Source organism: Ricinus communis, chromosome 4 (genome assembly GCF_019578655.1).
Source record: "Ricinus communis isolate WT05 ecotype wild-type chromosome 4, ASM1957865v1, whole genome shotgun sequence".
Lineage (NCBI taxonomy): Eukaryota > Viridiplantae > Streptophyta > Magnoliopsida > Malpighiales > Euphorbiaceae > Ricinus > Ricinus communis.
This window is the reverse complement of record NC_063259.1, coordinates 23,353,130-23,372,289: the sequence shown is the minus strand read 5'-3', so window position 1 is coordinate 23,372,289 and position 19,160 is coordinate 23,353,130. Positions and strand designations below refer to the sequence as shown.

Genomic DNA, 19,160 nt, shown 5'->3' with positions numbered 1-19,160 from the left:
CTAATCGATGGTTACTTCCATAGATAGATTTAGTGACCGACTAATTATACAACTGAGAAAACTAAAAAGTGAGAAATGAAATTGTAAAAATCAGGCATAGATGTTATATACGTCTGGAAAAGAAGAAAGAAGTATGGGAAATGAATTTTAAGACTAGCAATAGAAATCATTTGTCATTTATTTCATCGTTCAGAAAAATGAAAAGCAAAACTAAATTCTAGAATTAGCAATTTAGTGACAGACAGGTTTTCGTTGCAAAACAGCGAAGAAAATCACTAAGCTTGGCAAAGAAATGGAATGTATTTCGCATTATATTTATATTTCCAATGTATTTCTATTCTACTGTTAGAGTCAAGACAAAAATTGACACTTAATTTATCAACGAAATGTATCTATCTTTAATTCTTTTTTTGTTTTTGTATATTAATCTATCACTAGACTGTGGCTGTGGCTAAATCTAAAAGAATATTTCATTTATATTTTCTCACAATCTATCATTAAACAGAGCCAGATTTCTTCCGTGACTAAAATTCATTCTTATTTCGTAGATTTCTTGTATTCAGTAAATTAAGGAAATGGTAACATTTTGATCAAATTAATTCAGTGTTTTTATCAACATATGCTGGTCCTGAAATCTTATTATTCCAATTATCAAGGATGATTTTTCTTGTACTTGAGTATTGTTTCCTTTACAACTGTAAAACACAACAAGGGCAGGGTGAACTTATGAATGACAATAATTTATTTTAACAGGAAATAATTAGTTCTCTTTTTCCTCCTTGCATTGCTTTTCAGCAGGAATAAAAGTCTGAGAAGGATGTAACAAGTCAATGAAATACATTTTAATCAGTTGAGGAACATTGTCAGGAGAAGCTACAATATCAAATTCTTGGAAGATTAGGCTTTGGATTTTAGGTAGAAGATGAATAGAAACCAACAAAAATGTATTGGGCCATGGGGGTCACAGGCTCACAGGTTTGAATCCTTGAATTGGACACATATGAGCTCCCTGCTGTTTGTGAACTAGTGAGGCTGTGTTAGAGCATACTTGGTAAAGGTAGTACATACATATATGATTACTGCCTATATATATATATATATATATATATATATATGTCCTTCCCACATCTTAGCTTAGAGTGTTAGAGAAGAGATCCCCACATTAATTAATTGAGGAACATTGTCAGGAGAATTGCTACAAGTTCTTCAACTATATATGTAGCAAGTCAATGAAATACATTTGAATCAGTTGAGGAACATTGTCAGGAGAAGCTGCAATTTCAAATTCTTGGGACATTTTATTAGGCTTTGGTTTTTAGGTAGAAGATGAATAGAAACCAACAAAATGAATTGAGCCATATGGGGTCACAGGCTCACAGGTTTGAATCCTTGAATTGGAACAGATGGATTCCCTGCGGTTCATGAACCAGTGATGTAGAGGTAGTATGTAAATATAATTACTGCCTTTATAAGTATGACCTATATCTCTGCCTTATATTACAATTATTTAGAGTGTTAGCTAATAAAGAAAAAGCTGAAGGGCTCATAAGTGTGTAGTGGATGGGACTCCCTATTAATTGACAGCTTAAAAAGCCGCTTTTGGATTGAACATATGGAGGTTCTAATTTCAGGAAACATGGGAAATATTAATCATTTCATGTTAAGATTTCTTTTTTAGAAAAAAAAAAAAGTTTTATTCACAAGAAAAAAATAAAGCATGTTTTAACCGTACATAACTCAGCCTCATGTTTTAGACACGTTAGAATTATAAGTCCTTTTTTTTTTTTTTATTAATTTTTTTTTTTATTAATCTTTTAGTTTTCTAGCAAATGACTTTTACCTCCTCGGTTCAATCTTAGAACTTATTATTGATTATTGTTAGGCTTTTCTTTCAGATTTGCAAAATCATTATGTTAGTTGTGTTTCTCGATCAACGAATCAAGTTGTTCATGTTCTTGCAAGAGCATCAGATTTTTTGACTGATCAGTGTTGGAATGATAATCCTTTCCTTTTTTTCGAGATATACCTTTAATCAAAGAAAATATATATATATATATAGTTGTGTTTTTTGATTTTTTTTTTTATATAATTAGATGAATCTTAAAATATCGTAGTTACCGTAACTTTTTAATATTTTTATGTGTTTGTTTAAAAAAAATTATATAAAATATTTTAATATGTAACATTTATACAAAATTATGTACTAAAATATTTTTATGTGAATTTTTCAAAAATAATATTTTTTATATAAATTGATAAAAATTAATTATTTTTATTCAATAAAAATATAAAAGTATTGAACACCTTAAAATTCACCTATTACTCAATGTATCTTTTTTAAATTATTATAATTTAACGGTTGAGTAAACAGTAATAAATTGGAGGTATACATCAGAATAAATCTAAGATTATATTTTAGCATTAGATATTAATATATAATAATTATTTAAAATATATGGATTATTTATTAAGGGGGTTTGGACTATGCAAGGCAACAGGAGGTTTACTTCATCAATTCCATTGCATCATTTCTGAATCTTATTTATTTGGTGAACGGTGAAGTACAATTACACATGGAGGCGCTCATTACTCCCACACCCTTCAAAGGATCGTAGTAGGTTAGTATTTTGTTTTAAAAATTCAGCAAGCCTATACAGCTAATTATCTATGTATATGACAGGGTTACGCTTCCAGAAATTGTCACGCAGAAGAATTAACAGAATCACTGAAAGTAATATTAACAGATTCGTGGTAATTTTACATGTGTGAGTGAGCAAATACGTTGCTACATGTTCGAAAACGTGATGCGGCAAGCAACGACATTTTTTTGTGGCTAAATTGGTCTAAATTTGTTTGCAAAATGTAACGATGGATATTCCTAGATGCAACTGTTCCGCCACCAAGATCTGCAAGAAACTTTAATCAAGAAGTACATATGATCATGTGGGTAAACGCTTCCTCTAAATCCTATTTTTGAGACTGACCAGGGCAAGACAAAGAGACAAGGAAATGGAATCAACAGATCTTCACATACTTTCATATTTTGGAAGCTCTCTCTCTCTTTCTCTCTCTCTCTCTCTCTCTCTCTATATATATATATATATATATATATATATAATAACTAGGGGTCAGGTTCTTCGGATTCTTAAGTCATCTACTTTCATAACATAATGCAATCAAAGATTGAAAACGAGCTGCCTAATCGCCATAACAGTATCAATAATGATACTGTAATGATAATGGCAATTTATACTGTTTATAATTATAGCAGTGTATATACCTATAATGTGGCTAGCAGAATCCATGCATGCATGGCAGCACAGATTTTTAAGAGAGGCGAAAGAAAAGGGATAATTGAAAGATAAAAAGAAAAAGGAGAAGAAACAAAAGCCAAAGAAAGAAAGGCTGATGATGATGATGATGAAGGTGATGATAATAAACAGTAGAAAGAGAGAGGTAGCTAGGGCATGCATTGCCACATTATTAAGGGTTAAAAAGTGGCAGGTAACAGATAGAGTGCATGGAAATTGTATCGTAGCATCTGTTTGTAGATGGTCTGAAAAGGAAAAAAGGGAGCTCTTTGGGTGAAACCCCAAAAAGAGTAAAAATATCAGTGGTCCCTCTCTTACCACTGACAAAAGAGGCTCGATCAAAGTGTTAGTAGTAGTAGTAGTGCTAGTCGAAGCTCACTCAGAGAGACTGAACCCATATGATCTTTTTCTCTCTTTCTTTGTAAGTAGATGAATATATATATATATATATATATATGCATTTGTGACAGAGAAAAGAGGAAGAGAGTACGCTATATCTATGGCAATTGCATAGCTGTGAACAGTAGAATCTGTGACTCTACTGTACATGTCTTCATGTCTGCACTTATCTGCAGTCACTACTGATTTTTACTTACTTCACCTATTTATTACAAAAAGAAAAGGGAACCCAAAAGAAAAAAAAACAATAAAAAAGAAAAAACAAAACAAAACAAAAGGGTTCCTTAATTAGACAATCGAACTAGCACTTCCCACAATAAATGCATATATAAAACCTTGGTTTTCACTATACTGTTCTGTTTGTCCTCATCCTCTCTCTCCCTTTTATCTCTCACATACAGCTAACACCAAATAGTCTCTGCCAATTCTTAATCATCAATCACTACTTAAACTTCCACTTATAGACATTGCTTTTTCTCTTTGTTAAAAGGAAATTGGACCATGACCACGACTTCCATTACCTTGATTTTCATGGTTATCATCCTCGTCATTATCATTATAATCATCGTCGTCATCTTCTTCTTCTTCGTCAATCCCACAGATTTCCACTGTATGTGGAGCATGGCCATCTCCAAAAGCACGCACATGATCTTTGAGAGACCTTTTGTGCTTAAAATCAGAACCACAAATACAAAACCAAAGCTTACCACAATTCTTCTCATGTGTTCTCCAATCTCCTCTAACTGCAAATGGTTTACCACATTTTCTGCATCCAAATGGCTTTGCCCCGTGCTTTCGCTTGTAATGTGTTTGCAGCGTCCTGAAGTCTTTCAATGGCCTTGATCTTGGGTGTTCGATGTTGTTCTTGCATCCTTCAGCACAACAATAACATGGCAATCTTAGCATTGAAGAAGCTGGTTTTGTACCTCTTAAGGATTCTGGCCCTTTTCGATATTGTGATCCATGCCCCCACATATGCATCTAAAATACGTTCGAATTAAGCAAATAATGAAAGATAAGAATTACAAGATTCTATGGTAAAAATGTGCGTATATATATATATATTACTGAAACTAGACACACAATAAAATCATAAAGTATGGTGAAAAACAAAATAATCATGTCAAAATTGAAACCTGCATATTGTTGTATCTATTGAATGTCTTGTTGCAGACAGCACAAGAGAACTGTGTAGGACCAACAAGGATTTGTGCTGGAGAAGGAATCCAGTAGCGGCCCTCAACGAGAGAACCAATGTGATTAGGGTTATTGCTAGATGTAGCTGCAGTTGTTGTTGCTGCTGTTGGAAGACCAATATGGAGAGCTATTGTAACACCACTTTCACTAGTAGGGTTTTCCTGAAAATTTCGGGTCTTGTTCAAGGAAGATTTATAGTTATTGGGTTGGTATTTAGTAGTAATGTGTTGGCCAGGAGGCCCAAGGGAAAGAAAGAGGGAATCTTCATCTTCTTGATCATCGGCTTCTATACAGACACTTTCACTAGAGGACATGTAGGTTAGTGAAGGAGTTTGCATAGTGGTGGCAATTATATGAGTGCTAGAGAGAAAGGGGTTTCGGGGTTCTGATGGAGGAGATGAATGAGGACGAGAAATGCTAATAAATAAAGAAAAAAAAAATGGGCTCTTGATTTTTCTTTTAATACTAATAAACAAAACAATCAAGAAGATTCTAATGCTGGCTTTTGTTGTTAAAAGAAATTATTACAATGCCGTTTTCGTTTTTTATTTGTTTAGATTTTTGGCGTGCTTGGGATTAATGGAGGAGACAAAGAACCGGTGAAGAAGGGAGAAAGAGGCGTAGAAAAGATGCATAGAACAGCGTATCAACACTAACAGTACTAACACTAAAGTCGCCAACACTTAACACTTAGCTTTCAATATATCCTTTTACTTTTTCAAACATGTACACTGTAACGAATATCTGACTAATTTGTTTTCATATTTTATAATCTTTTTATATGTTTATATATCCAGTGTTAGTTTATAAACTTCTATTACTATAAAAAACTTAATCGCAGCTGCATAATCTACTTGCTTTTAAATTTATTTTTTTATATTTAAACTTGAATTAATAATACTTAATTATTTAATATTAATGGATATATGTAGCTTATATCGATTAGTGTTGCCTTCTGCATAGAATTAGAAGTATTTTCCCTAATCTTCCTCTGCAAAATCCAAATGCTCGATTCCCGAAAGCTTCTTTTAATCTATTCTCTTCTTCTCTCTGCCTTGTCTTTTAAGTCCCACTTCTGCCCACATTAACACACTCTCACTCTCTTTCTGTCCGTCCAGGCAACAGCGAGTTTCAGTACACGTATAGAGATGTAGCAATGCAATGCTAACTGTACAGCTGAAGGCGTGACTCTCTCTCCATCTCTTTCCACTTTTGTTATTCAAAGATGTATCAATAGAGACGTAGGGTAACATTGGACATGAAAAATATATTGCTATTTTCTAAATCAACTACTCCTAGCTTACCATGCATTTTCATATTTCCACACAAATTTAAGCATGACAGTGAGCACCAGATTTTAAGTCTCCTTTTTCTATTAATTGGGATGTTTTTCTCGAAACAACTCTATTATCACAGTATTAATTCTCAATGATATTCTATTTATTACATTTACATATTTCAACGGTACATAAATGTGTAACTTCTGAAACTGGTCTGATAAGTGATAATATTTTATGCATATACATATGTATATATTCCAGCCGTAACTCAAAACTGATTTTAATAAATTATTTTATTATTTATATGAGAAATACATTAAAATATATATATATATATATATATATATATATATTTTGCCGCATAGAAATTTTAATTTTTTTACTTTAATTAAGACATGTTAATTATTTATTAAGTGGCATACGATAATGTTAATTATTGACCAAATATAATTAAAATTTATCTGACACTAATATAATCTTTATCATCATTGTAGTAGAAATTTCATAATTCTAATGAAGTTTATTTAAAAATATATATGTATAGTAAATTCAAGCTTACTCCATCACATAAAGTCAACAATTATAAGCTGGGCTTCCAACTGAATTGCTGTTTCTGCGTTACCTTTCTGAATAGATATAGCTCCAAAATCCAAGTCCCCTCGTAGATTTTTGTCCCTACCATCCCATTAATTTGTAATGTATGTTTCTTTTTTGATTGCCAAGCTTGCGCTCACGCATAGTCCACCAAAAGAGCAATTATTAAGTACTAGGTTCTTGCAATAAAAACTAGAGTGCCAGCTTTGGTTCTAGGGTTTTCGATATACAGGGTTTACATAGACATTAGACCCCCTGCTTGTGCCCCATCTATGCAATTTTGTGCATAATCCATCTGCATCACTACTGTTATGTATTGTGAACAGAAGTTCTAGGTTTTTGAATAGTAACATTTGTGGATGATTTTGTACATAAGGACGGATAGCATCAATGAGGAAGAGTCTATTTCCTATTTCTGAAAGTTACTATAATTTTCTTTTTCATATTCATTTTTACCTAAAGTTATCTTTAAAATTGTGAAACCTCGTATTCAAAACTCATTTGAAGCCTAAATAATAATTAAAAGAATAATTGGTTTATACCTTTTGCTGTGTTTTTTCGTTTCTTAAAAGAATGTTGTATTTCCTTTTTGAAATTAAAGCACGAATCTTATTATTGAATATATATTATATAAAAAAAAAAAACCAACTACTGCAAAATGCAAAAATTCATGAACAAATTCTCATGTTGCTTCAAATGGTAAGAGGATATGAAAACTGAAATCCAAAATTGCAAGAAGAAAGTGAAGTAGTTAATAGTTAATGTAATGTTACCCATGTACTTGTCTGGTAATTAGTAACTTCTTTTGTTTCTCTTCTCTTTTAAGTATGATTAGATCTAATAAATCTTAGTACCTAAAACCCTTATATTGAGGAAATGATATCTATTAGTGATTCCATAGGATAAGATCCAGAGTTTTTTGTGTTCTCTTGTTAATTGAGTACCAACTATATATGGTGTGAACTCCAGCTAACAGATATAATAGCAAAATCCTCTTTTCAAATTGTTAAATTATAACCAAGTGCAAATTAGAATTAATTAGGTTTAATTTGATCTTCAAATTTTTCGCCCCAATGAAGGAAATGTAAAACATTTTTTATTAAAGGAATTCAGACATGTAATTCTTGTGGAACCTTGCGTAGATTATGTTTCTCTAATACCACAGCAAGATCCGAATTCCAGTACAAATACACAGCTCCAACAATGGCTATATATATTCAGTGTGAAATACCATTTTCCAAGGCATACCAGAACAATCTTAGGATGCAACTATTAAAGGGAGTAATAAACAATCCTTTTCAATTACTTACAATGATAAACATGCTTCATCCCAGAGAAATTAAGCTTGCAAAGGGGAAAGAAGTTGAGCTGATCGGCTATGAACATGATGAAGTCTACTGGGCAAATCGTAGGTTCACCCTAGAGATTAATCTTCTTCTTAAATTCCAAATAGTAAGACACAGTAATAGGTCAATTTATGGTGAATGACATATGCAAAAGAAAGTACAAAAAGAAAATAAATATAGCTCACGCATGGCTATGTTTTGTAGAAAAATAGTATATTTGTGACATGAAGGTTGGAAAGAAGAAGTAAAGATTACTAATTCTTCGTCTTGTATGAGAAAGGAAAATGTGGGAAAGGTAACAGAGTCCTTATGAGATTTCATGGCCGCCCCTTTTGATGTGTCACCACAAACACATACGTATAGAAACTGATGCTGTGCCACTGCCACTTCAACCATTACTGGTTGTTCAGTTTAATACATCTCCTGGTCAATACTTCCATTTTATTTGACCCATGTGTCAGGAGTTGTTTGGTGTAAATATTAGATAAGCCAAGTTTAGTTGTATGTTATTCCAATCTTGGACCTTGTCACGGCAAATTATATATCAAGTTAAACCAAAAGAAAAGGGTCGAATCCATTTTTTTTAAATATTTTTCTTATACAAAATATATCATATCTATATTCACAGCTGAAAGTGGGATATTGTAGGGAGGATAAGGGTCTGTTTATTTATAGAGATTTCTAAGAAAAATGAAAATTAATTTTCATAGAAAGTTTATAAAATTTGTAAAATAGTTTTATTTTATAAAATTATTATTTTTTTATTTAGGTAATATTTTAAATATAAAGGATTGATTTGGAATAAATAAAGCTAAAACTCATTCATTTGAAAATAAATTTCTTATATAAAAATAAAATAAAAAATATGTTAAACTTATTTTTAAAAGTTTTTCAAAAATTTAGTTATGATTTTGAAAATATAAAAAAATAGTTTCTATTTTCATTTAAAAAAAAATAGTACAAGTAAACGCAAAGTTCTATTTTCTATTTTCATTTAAAATAAGTAAACATGTCCTAAATACGTTATTTATATGCCTTTCTTTGAAAAGAAAGTCCAAATTATTTTCTGAGGTTTTGACAATTCTTCTCAATTGGTTTAATTTAACAAATTTAGCTTATATATTGCAAAATTAATTAAACCCAAAAACTTTAGTCAAATTTAATTTTGACCATGCTGATGTAGCTACTTAGATTGCTAAAACATATGGTGATAAAAGTAACTATTTAGAAAAGGAGTCTGATAAGGGTAGAAAGTGAATACCAGCAATAAAAATAGGATAACCGGATAAAAAGTTGTTTCTAATAAATTACTAAGATGGCAATACTCTATAATACATAAGTATAAAAATAAACTAAATTGTAGATTTAAATGAAACAATAAATGATAGATAATATATATATAGAGAGAGTTAAAATTAATCATTCGAAGCGATTTTTAGCTGTGTGGCTTAAGAGTTAGAAAAATTCTAAAATTAAATGTATTGATTCAAAGAAATTTCAGGAAAGGTGACATTCTGGAAAATTATAAATTCAGATAGTATATATGCAATTCCAAAATTAAACATGTTGATAAATAACTTTATGAGAAGTTGTTGAATTCACAGAAATGGAAATACTCTAAAAATAATAGAATTAAAGCAGATAATATCTTATATAATTATAAATTTAATAAAACAACTCAAAATATCAAGGGTATTTGATATACAATATAATTAAACTTATAAATTTGAAAAATATAACGGATAAGTCTGTAAAGCATCACCATGAAAGACTAGTAAGTATAAATATAAATATAGTTACATAGAAATTCCAATTATAACATTTATGCAATTAATCGAAGACACCATAAATAAAGCTTAATAAAAAATAGACAAGATTATTTCAAATAAAGTAAATAAATAAATATTGCAACATCAACTTGGACCGTAGTACCAATATGATATAATAAATATAATACATATATATGGGCTAATAATAGTGTTATTGATATCTTTTATTTAATAGAATATATTTGTTATATATAAATTTTATTATAGTAATAGGATTATTTTAGAAAAATGAAACCAAAAATATCTATAATTAATATAACAATAACAGTTCGTGCAATGAGCAGATTATCACCAAAAAATTCTAAAAAGCAAAAAAAAAAAAAACTGACTATTTGACTTACTTATTTTCTCTACTTTTAAAATGACATTTAATTTATATAAATGACCATCTAACCTGCTTGGTAATAATTCAATCTGATCAAATTTATAAATTGTTTAAATTCGACAATTAATTTTGTAATATGGGCTAGAATTGTCGAGATTATAAAAATTAGTATTATCAAATCAAATAAAAACATTGGATTATTTTTGGCTTTATGGATATTAAATTAAATTTGGACTCTGATAAGAATTTATCATCCATATTAACTTAATTATTCTTTTCCTGGTCTTCTAATTAGGGCAAACGGATTAAAAGTTTTTCCAATTGCTCGATCCGGAAAGCTTCTTTTAGCCTTATCATGTTTTTCCAGTTTTGTTAGAAAAATCACAAAATATAGTCGTAGAATTGGTTTGACCAGAGATTTGCTGTGTGTTCATAAGTTACAGGCAGCAGGGTTGTCCCTAGTTTATAATAATCAGAAAGACTGAGACAAAAGATTGCCTTCAGAATCTTTTTATTTTCTACTCCTAGCTTAATTGGTCAAGTCAATCACAAAAAGTTCAATTAGGGTTGTTAGATACAGGGAAGAAAATGTTAGGTTGAATTTGCATAGTCCAGTTGGTAGCAGGTAATTTCATTTGGGTGGAATCATTTCTTCAGATTTGAAGATTCTTCCTATGATCTTGAATAGGAATCACTTCTTCAAATAGAGGGAAAAAGTACTGTCGGAAAAAAACATTCTTCAGTCAACTTAGTTCATCGTCTAGCACTGTAGACCATTCAATAATACTATGATATATGTGATTATTTATTAAGTACCATTGGAATATTAATTGCTATATAATTATTATCGAATAATCATATGATTAGAAACTGGTAATGTAAATGTTGATATATATACAGGTATAATTGGATAGTCAATATAATGAGAACTAAGTGCTTATGATAATTTCTCCTATCATTTCCACGTACGTTTCAAAATAATATAACATTTCTTTTTATATGTATGTGAAAAATAGGCTGTAAAATTATATTTTACAACCTAATTTTTTTATTTTTTTATGATTTAAAATCTAAAATTTTTTTATTTATATGATTTTTTTTAAAATGTAAAATGATATTCTATTGATATATTTTTGGTATTTTTTAATATTATTTTTTTTAATAAAATTATTACAGCATTGTTTTTATTCTTCATCCATATCCATTTTTTTTTTTTGTATAAAAATCCAAATAACTACTATAAACATAAAATTACTATCCTTATTGGTGTTTTAAATGACTTTTTAGTTTTATATTTTTTAAATATTATTAAAGAAAGATACTAAACATATATCTAAAAGACAAAAATAATATATTATTTAATTTACATTATTATTAAATTAGCCAAGCAAGATAGATGTATCGTTTTTATTTGGATTAATTGCAAAAAAATATATGACCTTTAACATTTTTTTTTTAATTTAATTAAATTTTTTTAATTGTAGCAATGTCATATATAACCATTGTAATTTTTGCAATTCAATTCATAAAGCTAAAATCTGACGAAATTAAGCTTACACGGCAAACAGAACTTTGGTCACCGAAATACATAGTATGCACATATTAAACGGTGCGTGTTAACAGTTTTTACCTTCTTCCTTATTCTTCCTCCCTCCCAAATACAACCAAACTCAAATCCCAACTAAATCACTAAAATTTTAAATTCTGATTCGTAAAAATCAACCACGTATCCCATAACTCATCATTTTTCTTTTCTAAACCAATCATTTTAGAAAATAGTTATTTCTAGAATAAAGAATTTTGATTAAAACCTATAAGAAAATCAGCTTTCTTTAACTATTTTTTTGACTCGCTTATGCTCAACTCTCACTTCAGATTGATGATACAATTCCATCATCAATAGTTGTTCAAATATCCACTAATTTTCTTTTTTTATTAGACATATTTAAAAGTTGTTCGAATATCTTTTGTTTTGGTTTGTTGTTTGAGGATACGTAGATTGTTTAGGAAAAGGAAATGTCTGAGTGGTGATATTAATATGTTTGTCAGATGTTCGATGAAATGTCTAAGCCAAGTAGTTATGGCCCTGTGGCGTCGATGGTGTTATTATGATATTACTGGTGCAAAATGAAGAAATTAAAAGCTGCTAGTTTCATTTTCTGTTTGGGAAGTGAGAAAATGAGAGAAAAATATAAATTATTTGAATTTCATTAGATTGAAAAGTTTATCAATTGATTTCTTTTATCCAATTTGAGCTAGTCAAATATGAGGTGGAATAAGCAGTGGTGTTGTAGTGTCATTTGGTTAGATCAGTGTCTTTATAATTCTCTACTGTTTGGTTCACAAGAAAGTGGAAGAAAGTACATGAAAAGGATACAAATGAATGACATTTTAGTATATAAAAAATGAGTCTAGACGCACTGTTTCTAACGTGTGCGCCACGGATACAATCTTTTTTCAAACATTCATGTCAACTGTCTCTAATTGACATGTCAGCACTATTTCACCACATTTTTAATCAATGTATCAAATTGTAAAAATAAAAAAGTTTCCGAATGACATTGCTAAAATTAAAATAATATAATTAAATTGTAAAAATTGTTAAAAATTATGTATTTTTTTTGCAATTAATCTTTTTTATTTTATATTTTTATGTTTGGTATCTATAAATTAAATGATATTATATGCTTCTTTATAATAATTAATGTGTTTTGATAATAATGAAGAAATTTATTTCAAAAAGTATATCACAATACTATAAATATATAAAAAAATTAAAATAGAACTAAAAAAGTTACTTAAGGGTCCAAAAAAGAACAATAATTTTATATTTATAGCAGCTATTTAAATTTTATGATAATGAAAAAGTAAATAAGAACAAAGGATATAGACCATGCCATCATAACTTTATTTAAAAAATAATACTAAAAAAATGCCAAAATAATTACTAATAGAATACTAAAAATATATACCATAAAACAATTCTAAAAAAAATCATATAAAATTTTTCATTTTTCAAACTTTAGATCATAAAAAGTTGGGTCGTAAAAAAAATTGTATCATCATCTTCATCAAACTTCTAGGGCCTCAATCCTCTCCAAAGGTCCAATAATTTTTATGTTTTATTTTACTTTCTCAGCTTCTTCTCAAACTAATAATAGATAGCTTGAAATCTCTGGCCTTAATGCTCTTCAAAGACAACTGCAGCAACTTTTTCATCTCCACCATTCTAGTTTGGATCGAGTTTTTATAGACGCTCTTCCTGTTTTTCATTGTAAAGAGATTGTGATTGCTCTAGGTGGCGTGAGCAGATTGGTGGTGGGAGGAGGAGGAGATGTGAAAATGAAGGTGAAGGAGGAAGGGTATTCGAGGAATAGAAGAGGAAAAGTTCCACTGAAGGCTGTTACAGAGATAGTGGAAACGGCAGCGCAAGGATTGCCATTTGAAGTTCTATATTATTCAAGACCAGGGTGGTATTCAGATTTTGTTGTGAGGGCTGATATGGTGGACAGTGCGCTTACTGTGTGTTGGTCGGCTGGAATGAGAGTTAAAATGGCAATGAAAATTCTTCTTGAATGACTTGGTTTCAGGGGACAATTGCTTCTGCTTCTTTGATTGATTGTCGGTGGTGGTGGTGGGACTCTCCTTCGCGCATGCCTCAAGTAATGCGTTTGATATGGTTATTGATCTATGGAGTTTAATATTTGCCGTGAATTTTGTTGTTAAACTTAGAACAATGTAGAAATGTTAGAGGGACAAACTGAGAATTAATTATAAATACATAGATACTACCTACTTGTATAGAAAGGGAAAGTTTTCGAGCTCCACTGATGCTCTTATGGGTAAGAAAATTTCCACGTCAGTTTAAACCACCGTGTTTATTTTCTCGCAGTGACTGGATTGTAATTTAATTAAGAAAATTAAAATAAAATAAATTGAATATAATGAGATAAAATTATTAAAATGTTAAAAGTTTGAGTATTTTCAGATAATTAAGCCATTTTTTATGTATATGTAAAAAGGAGATTTTTACAGAGATTTTAAAATTAATGAAGAAATATTATATTATTATTGTATAAATTCTTTTAAAAAGTACAGTTTTTTAATTTTTTTTAAAATGTAGTGTAGTTATTTTTCAGTTGTTTGATAAAAATTTATTAAAAATTTTAAAAATAGTTAAAATATATTTTATTAAAAACTGAAAAATTATTAATTTTAATATTTTAACACAGAAAAAATAAAAAGAATTAACACCGGATACACTGATTATTTTTATTATTTTTTCTAAAAGAAACCCATTTTTAAACTCTACAGCGTTCTATCAAGAGATAAAAGGGGCTTTTTCTCCAAGCTTTCGGCATGAAAAGCATCATCATGGGTCCTTTGGCAGCGAGGGCCCAAAATCTGATACAAGCTAGGGTTATATGCGTAGGAGCGATTAGGCCTACTTACATTATGCTGGATACAACCTTTTTCATATTACCTTGAAGAAGGTATAAGCTCATGCTTAGGCTGGGGTAGAGGCCACTTTAGAAAAGCTGGAGAGTTTTTGAAAAGTAGCTTGGGATCGATACACAATATGACTATATTACCTAATAAATATATAGCACCATTGGTTCTTTGATTTTTGAATTGACTTATGCATTTATTATTAATTATAAAATTTAATATATGTATGCAATATATTCTAGAATTGGAATATGTTAATCATCATAATTCTAGCACAATCCTATTATAAGCCTTATTAATGAAGGGCTTGTACGTATATATATAGGTCCATGCATTTAGACTTTTGTCATTAGGCTTGACATGAAAACTGGCTGGCAGGTAGCAATGGAATTTTGTCGAGGAAAATGCAAGAGAAACCTAATGATCTTATGACTTGTCGGTGGTGAGATTTTTCATAATCATGTACCTTACTTTCCAAGATGCAAGAGGAAAAACGAAAAGAAAAACGTGGCTCACAATTCTATTGATTAGGTAACTTTCGGCAAGAAATTTGTGCATGTGGAATATCTGAAAGAAGCATTTGCCAGCCAGTCAACTGTAGCCTGGTAGAGAGAATTATGTTCGATGAGCTTAGATTTGTTTCTCAGCTAGTAAAAAGAAAAATTAAAAAAAAAAGGAAAACCCAAATTGCATGTATGTTTCTGTACACCCATGTCACACTTGATTGGTAGGATAAAAAGGAAAAGGTATTTGTAATAGCCCATAAATATAGACTAATTATATTCTCTTTTTATTTTGAACCCAAATCAATTTCATTGGCTCTACATATTATATCCCTCCTACTTTCCATCATTCGTAACAAACACAGTATAGCATGATACATAGATATTTCTTTTTTAAAAATAAAGGAAAAAAGAGCAGATTATGATGGAAGTGGTGATCACATAGTCCTAGTTTTATCATAGAAAAAAGAAAATATCCGAAGAATGTTCTTGGCTAAATACCAAAATAATGCCGGTTTACAGACACAGAATTCACTCATAAATTTGGTCACTACAATGCACTTATAAAATCTTTAAATAAATAAATAAGTTGTTTTATGCAAACGATACCAATAAAGTTTATTCTGGAGATATGCTACTATAGTTAGTAGTTACATCATATATCTAAAAAACTAAAATAATCAAAGTAAAAAAAAATATATATATATATTGAGAAACTGATGTTTTATTTTATTCTCAACATACAACAGATTATTTAAGATTTCTTTTTAATATAAGCTCAAATAGATAGAAAAATCTTGCAATTTAAGATCCATCTATGAAAATAGAACTCGATATTTTTTTTAAAAAAATGTAGCGGTTTTTTTGTCTAATACAAAGAAAAAAAAAAGAATTTAAAGCTTTTCTTTTTTCTTTTTTTTTTTGAATAAAAAACTTAATTGTTTTTTTATGACAGGAGAAAGTGAATTAGAATGGTAAATGGTGTTGTTACTTTACAGGTTCGGGGGTGACTCTTTGTCCATAAAGATACAATCTTTCACTTGCATCTTTTCAAAAGTCCGTCTTATGAATGATGATGTTATTTTTTAATTTAATGGTTTTGATTATTCACATGAATGCAATAATTTACCTACTTCAAAAAATATATATCTTCTAATAATAATAATAATAATAATAATAATAATAAAGCATATGATTTTTATTTATCTTTTAGTGTTTCTATTATTATCTTACTTTTACTTTATTCTTCTTCTTCTTCTTTTTTTCTACTTCTCATCCTTTAAATGTAATTATAGATTTATTTTTAGGATACCCCCTAAGGATTTTCTAAAAAAATATTATCTAAAGGGTTTTTATATAAGTGAATAAGATTTTGGTGTGTTGGGGTGTTTTGAAATAATTCACTTTCTTTTATATAGAAAAAGACATTTTAATTTTTAATTCAAATTAGATACAAAAGAAAATTGCATCAAAATATAAAAGCTTGAAAAATTCTTTATGATCACCGGCAAGTGGGTCACCAATAGCAAGGAGTTATTGTCTGTAGTTAATAACTTAATTGACATCTTTAGTTAGTTTTGACTTGATTAATTAACATTAAGACTAAGAGTTTATATCCTTAGACATATGAATATAATACCAAATTCCACACGATTACTTGCATTCAATATAAAAGCACGACATAGATCCTGATGCATTACATTATCAAAAAGTATTTAGTTCTGCTTTATATAATTCATGTCATTTCTATAATTAATGGGTTGTATATATAAATTATATATTACATAATTACAGAAAAATATAATTATAATGCATTTGTTTCTTCTTCTTTTTTTCTTCCAATAAGATGCTTTAAGAAAGGGGTACGCAAGTTTGAACGAAAACCTTTAGGATGACTAAAGCTAAACCCTGTTGGAATATTCTATCACTGTTTCAATATAAACGTGCAAAAAAACAAAGTATTTATCTTTTGTTAGTCTTTTTAAAATCACCTTTACAGTGACTGGGAAAAATATATACAAGCTCAAGTAATAAAAATATTTATTTTTATATTATATTATCTAATATTTTTTAAAAAGAGTTCAGTTTATTTTTACAAATAAAAAGATAATAAAAGAAAAACAGCTAGAATTTGCATATTTCAAAGTAAAATATTATTTGAGTGTTGATCCGATAACGATGATGATGATGATGATTAATGATAAAAAGGGCAAAGGGCCAACCTCTCACCTCCTCTCGTCCCTCGCTGCAACTGAATGATAGTCAAATAGTCCCAATAAAAAAGAGAATGGCTCAACAAACCCATAAAGGGCAGGCCACCACCACAAACACACAACCCTAAATAACAGTACCTTTTCATTACCTATAATCAATCAGTCTCCGACACAAATAAAAATAAATAAAGGAAAGGTCACCAAACTAAGCTTCCCAAAATGGCAGAAAAAGGAAAAAACAAAAGAAAAAGAACCATAATCTCTGTTAGTATCCCATAACTTCTGGATAAATGGATCAGATCCTCCTTGCCTTTTCATGGCTACCAATCAACTTCACCCTCAAAAGAAAATGTATAAAACGTAAATCAAATAAAACCCCGGAGAGATAAATCAATATGAGCCCATCTGGTCTTTTCTTTTCTATGGCGATTTGATTTAATTTTTCAATTTATTGTATAGCGGACCAAACGAGAGCCTGTTTCGAGAAAGGAAAGCATAAAAAGGAAAAAATAAAATAAAGAAGACTAGATTGTGCTAAAAAGAATACCATTGAATAACCCAATACAGCTCAGTTGTATCAAATCACAGCTTTTGATTCAAAATCCACGTCATATCGTCAGAACCAATCGCCATTCCTTAACTTGCCAATTTTTCATGCAATACTACACAACAAAAATCGTTGAAAGAGATTCAGAAATTTCCTTTATCTAATCTACAATTACATCCATATATATATATATACACAAAAATAAACAGACGAATAGTAAATATTTATTAATTTAAAATTTAAATACTTAAAATATATAATCTTCATACATATTAATTTTTATTTATTGCAGTATACATATAAATTTTGCTATTTAAAAAAATTCACGAGAGTTATTTTATAATAGATTTTATATATATTTATATTCAAATAAAAATAATTATATCTGTATTTTAATTTATTTTTTTAAATAAAATAAAAAAAAGAGGAATTTTTAAAATGATAAAATATATATATTTTTTAAAAAGGTATTTTTAATTATTGAATATAGTAGCGATAATGCCATTTGGGAAATACATCACGCGCCAAGAAGGCGAGTGGAGGAAGCAATGATTCAAAAGACCGTAAAACGAGGGAACAGAGGGGGCTAAATCTGATAAAAGTTGGCCCTTGCAAGGCGTGAAAAGCCACTTCAAACTAGAACGACACTTATCTAAATTCAGGACCTAATCATACGCCGCGTGGCCGGTCTATATGCACGCTCACGAGATTCCTCTTTTACAAATCCCAGGTATATTCCATTTCAGATAATACTATTATATAATATCACCATTCGCCCATACATATACTCCCTTGTACATGCATCTATATCTAAAATTTAACCTCTTTTCATACTTAATATCTTCTTTATCAGAATTTAAATTCAAATATTACTGAAAGAAAATAGCAGGTTTTAGAATAAATAGTATAGCTAATTAACAAGATCATCCAATCAAGACAAATATTGGTTTCTATAGTTTACAAGCTACAAAAGTTTTTAAATTATATAAAAGACAACTCAACTTTATCCTTTCATTTATTGAAATATTAATTATTTATGCCAACTAATTTCAATATGTACAATAATGCACTGCAACAAATAGTCTAGAGACAGTCTTTTTTCATTTAATGTATTATATTATTATTTGAATAATAATATGAAATATAAAATTAACTTTTATATCTGCA

General features: G+C 29.3%; 1 protein-coding gene across 1 annotated transcript; it reads right to left on the bottom strand.

Moving 5' to 3' along the window:
• Window positions 1-3,758: 3,758 nt before the first annotated feature.
• LOC8269522 (zinc finger protein WIP6) lies at window positions 3,759-5,483 on the bottom strand. Its single transcript, XM_015722501.2, has 2 exons — window positions 4,847-5,483; window positions 3,759-4,691 (listed from the first exon to the last, which is right to left on the bottom strand). The coding sequence occupies exons 1-2, from the start codon at window positions 5,243-5,245 to the stop codon at window positions 4,194-4,196; spliced, it is 897 nt and encodes a 298-aa protein (XP_015577987.2). The 5' UTR covers window positions 5,246-5,483; the 3' UTR covers window positions 3,759-4,193.
• Window positions 5,484-19,160: the final 13,677 nt, after the last annotated feature.

What these genes read in the sequence shown, in the direction of transcription:
- LOC8269522 (XM_015722501.2), bottom strand. Translation starts at nt 5,245, where the DNA reads ATGCAAACTCCTTCACTAACCTACATGTCCTCTAGTGAAAGTGTCTGT. An exon ending in ATAGATACAACAATATGCAG is followed by an intron (nt 4,692 to 4,846) that starts GTTTCAATTTTG and finishes AACGTATTTTAG; the next exon opens with ATGCATATGTGGGGGCATGG.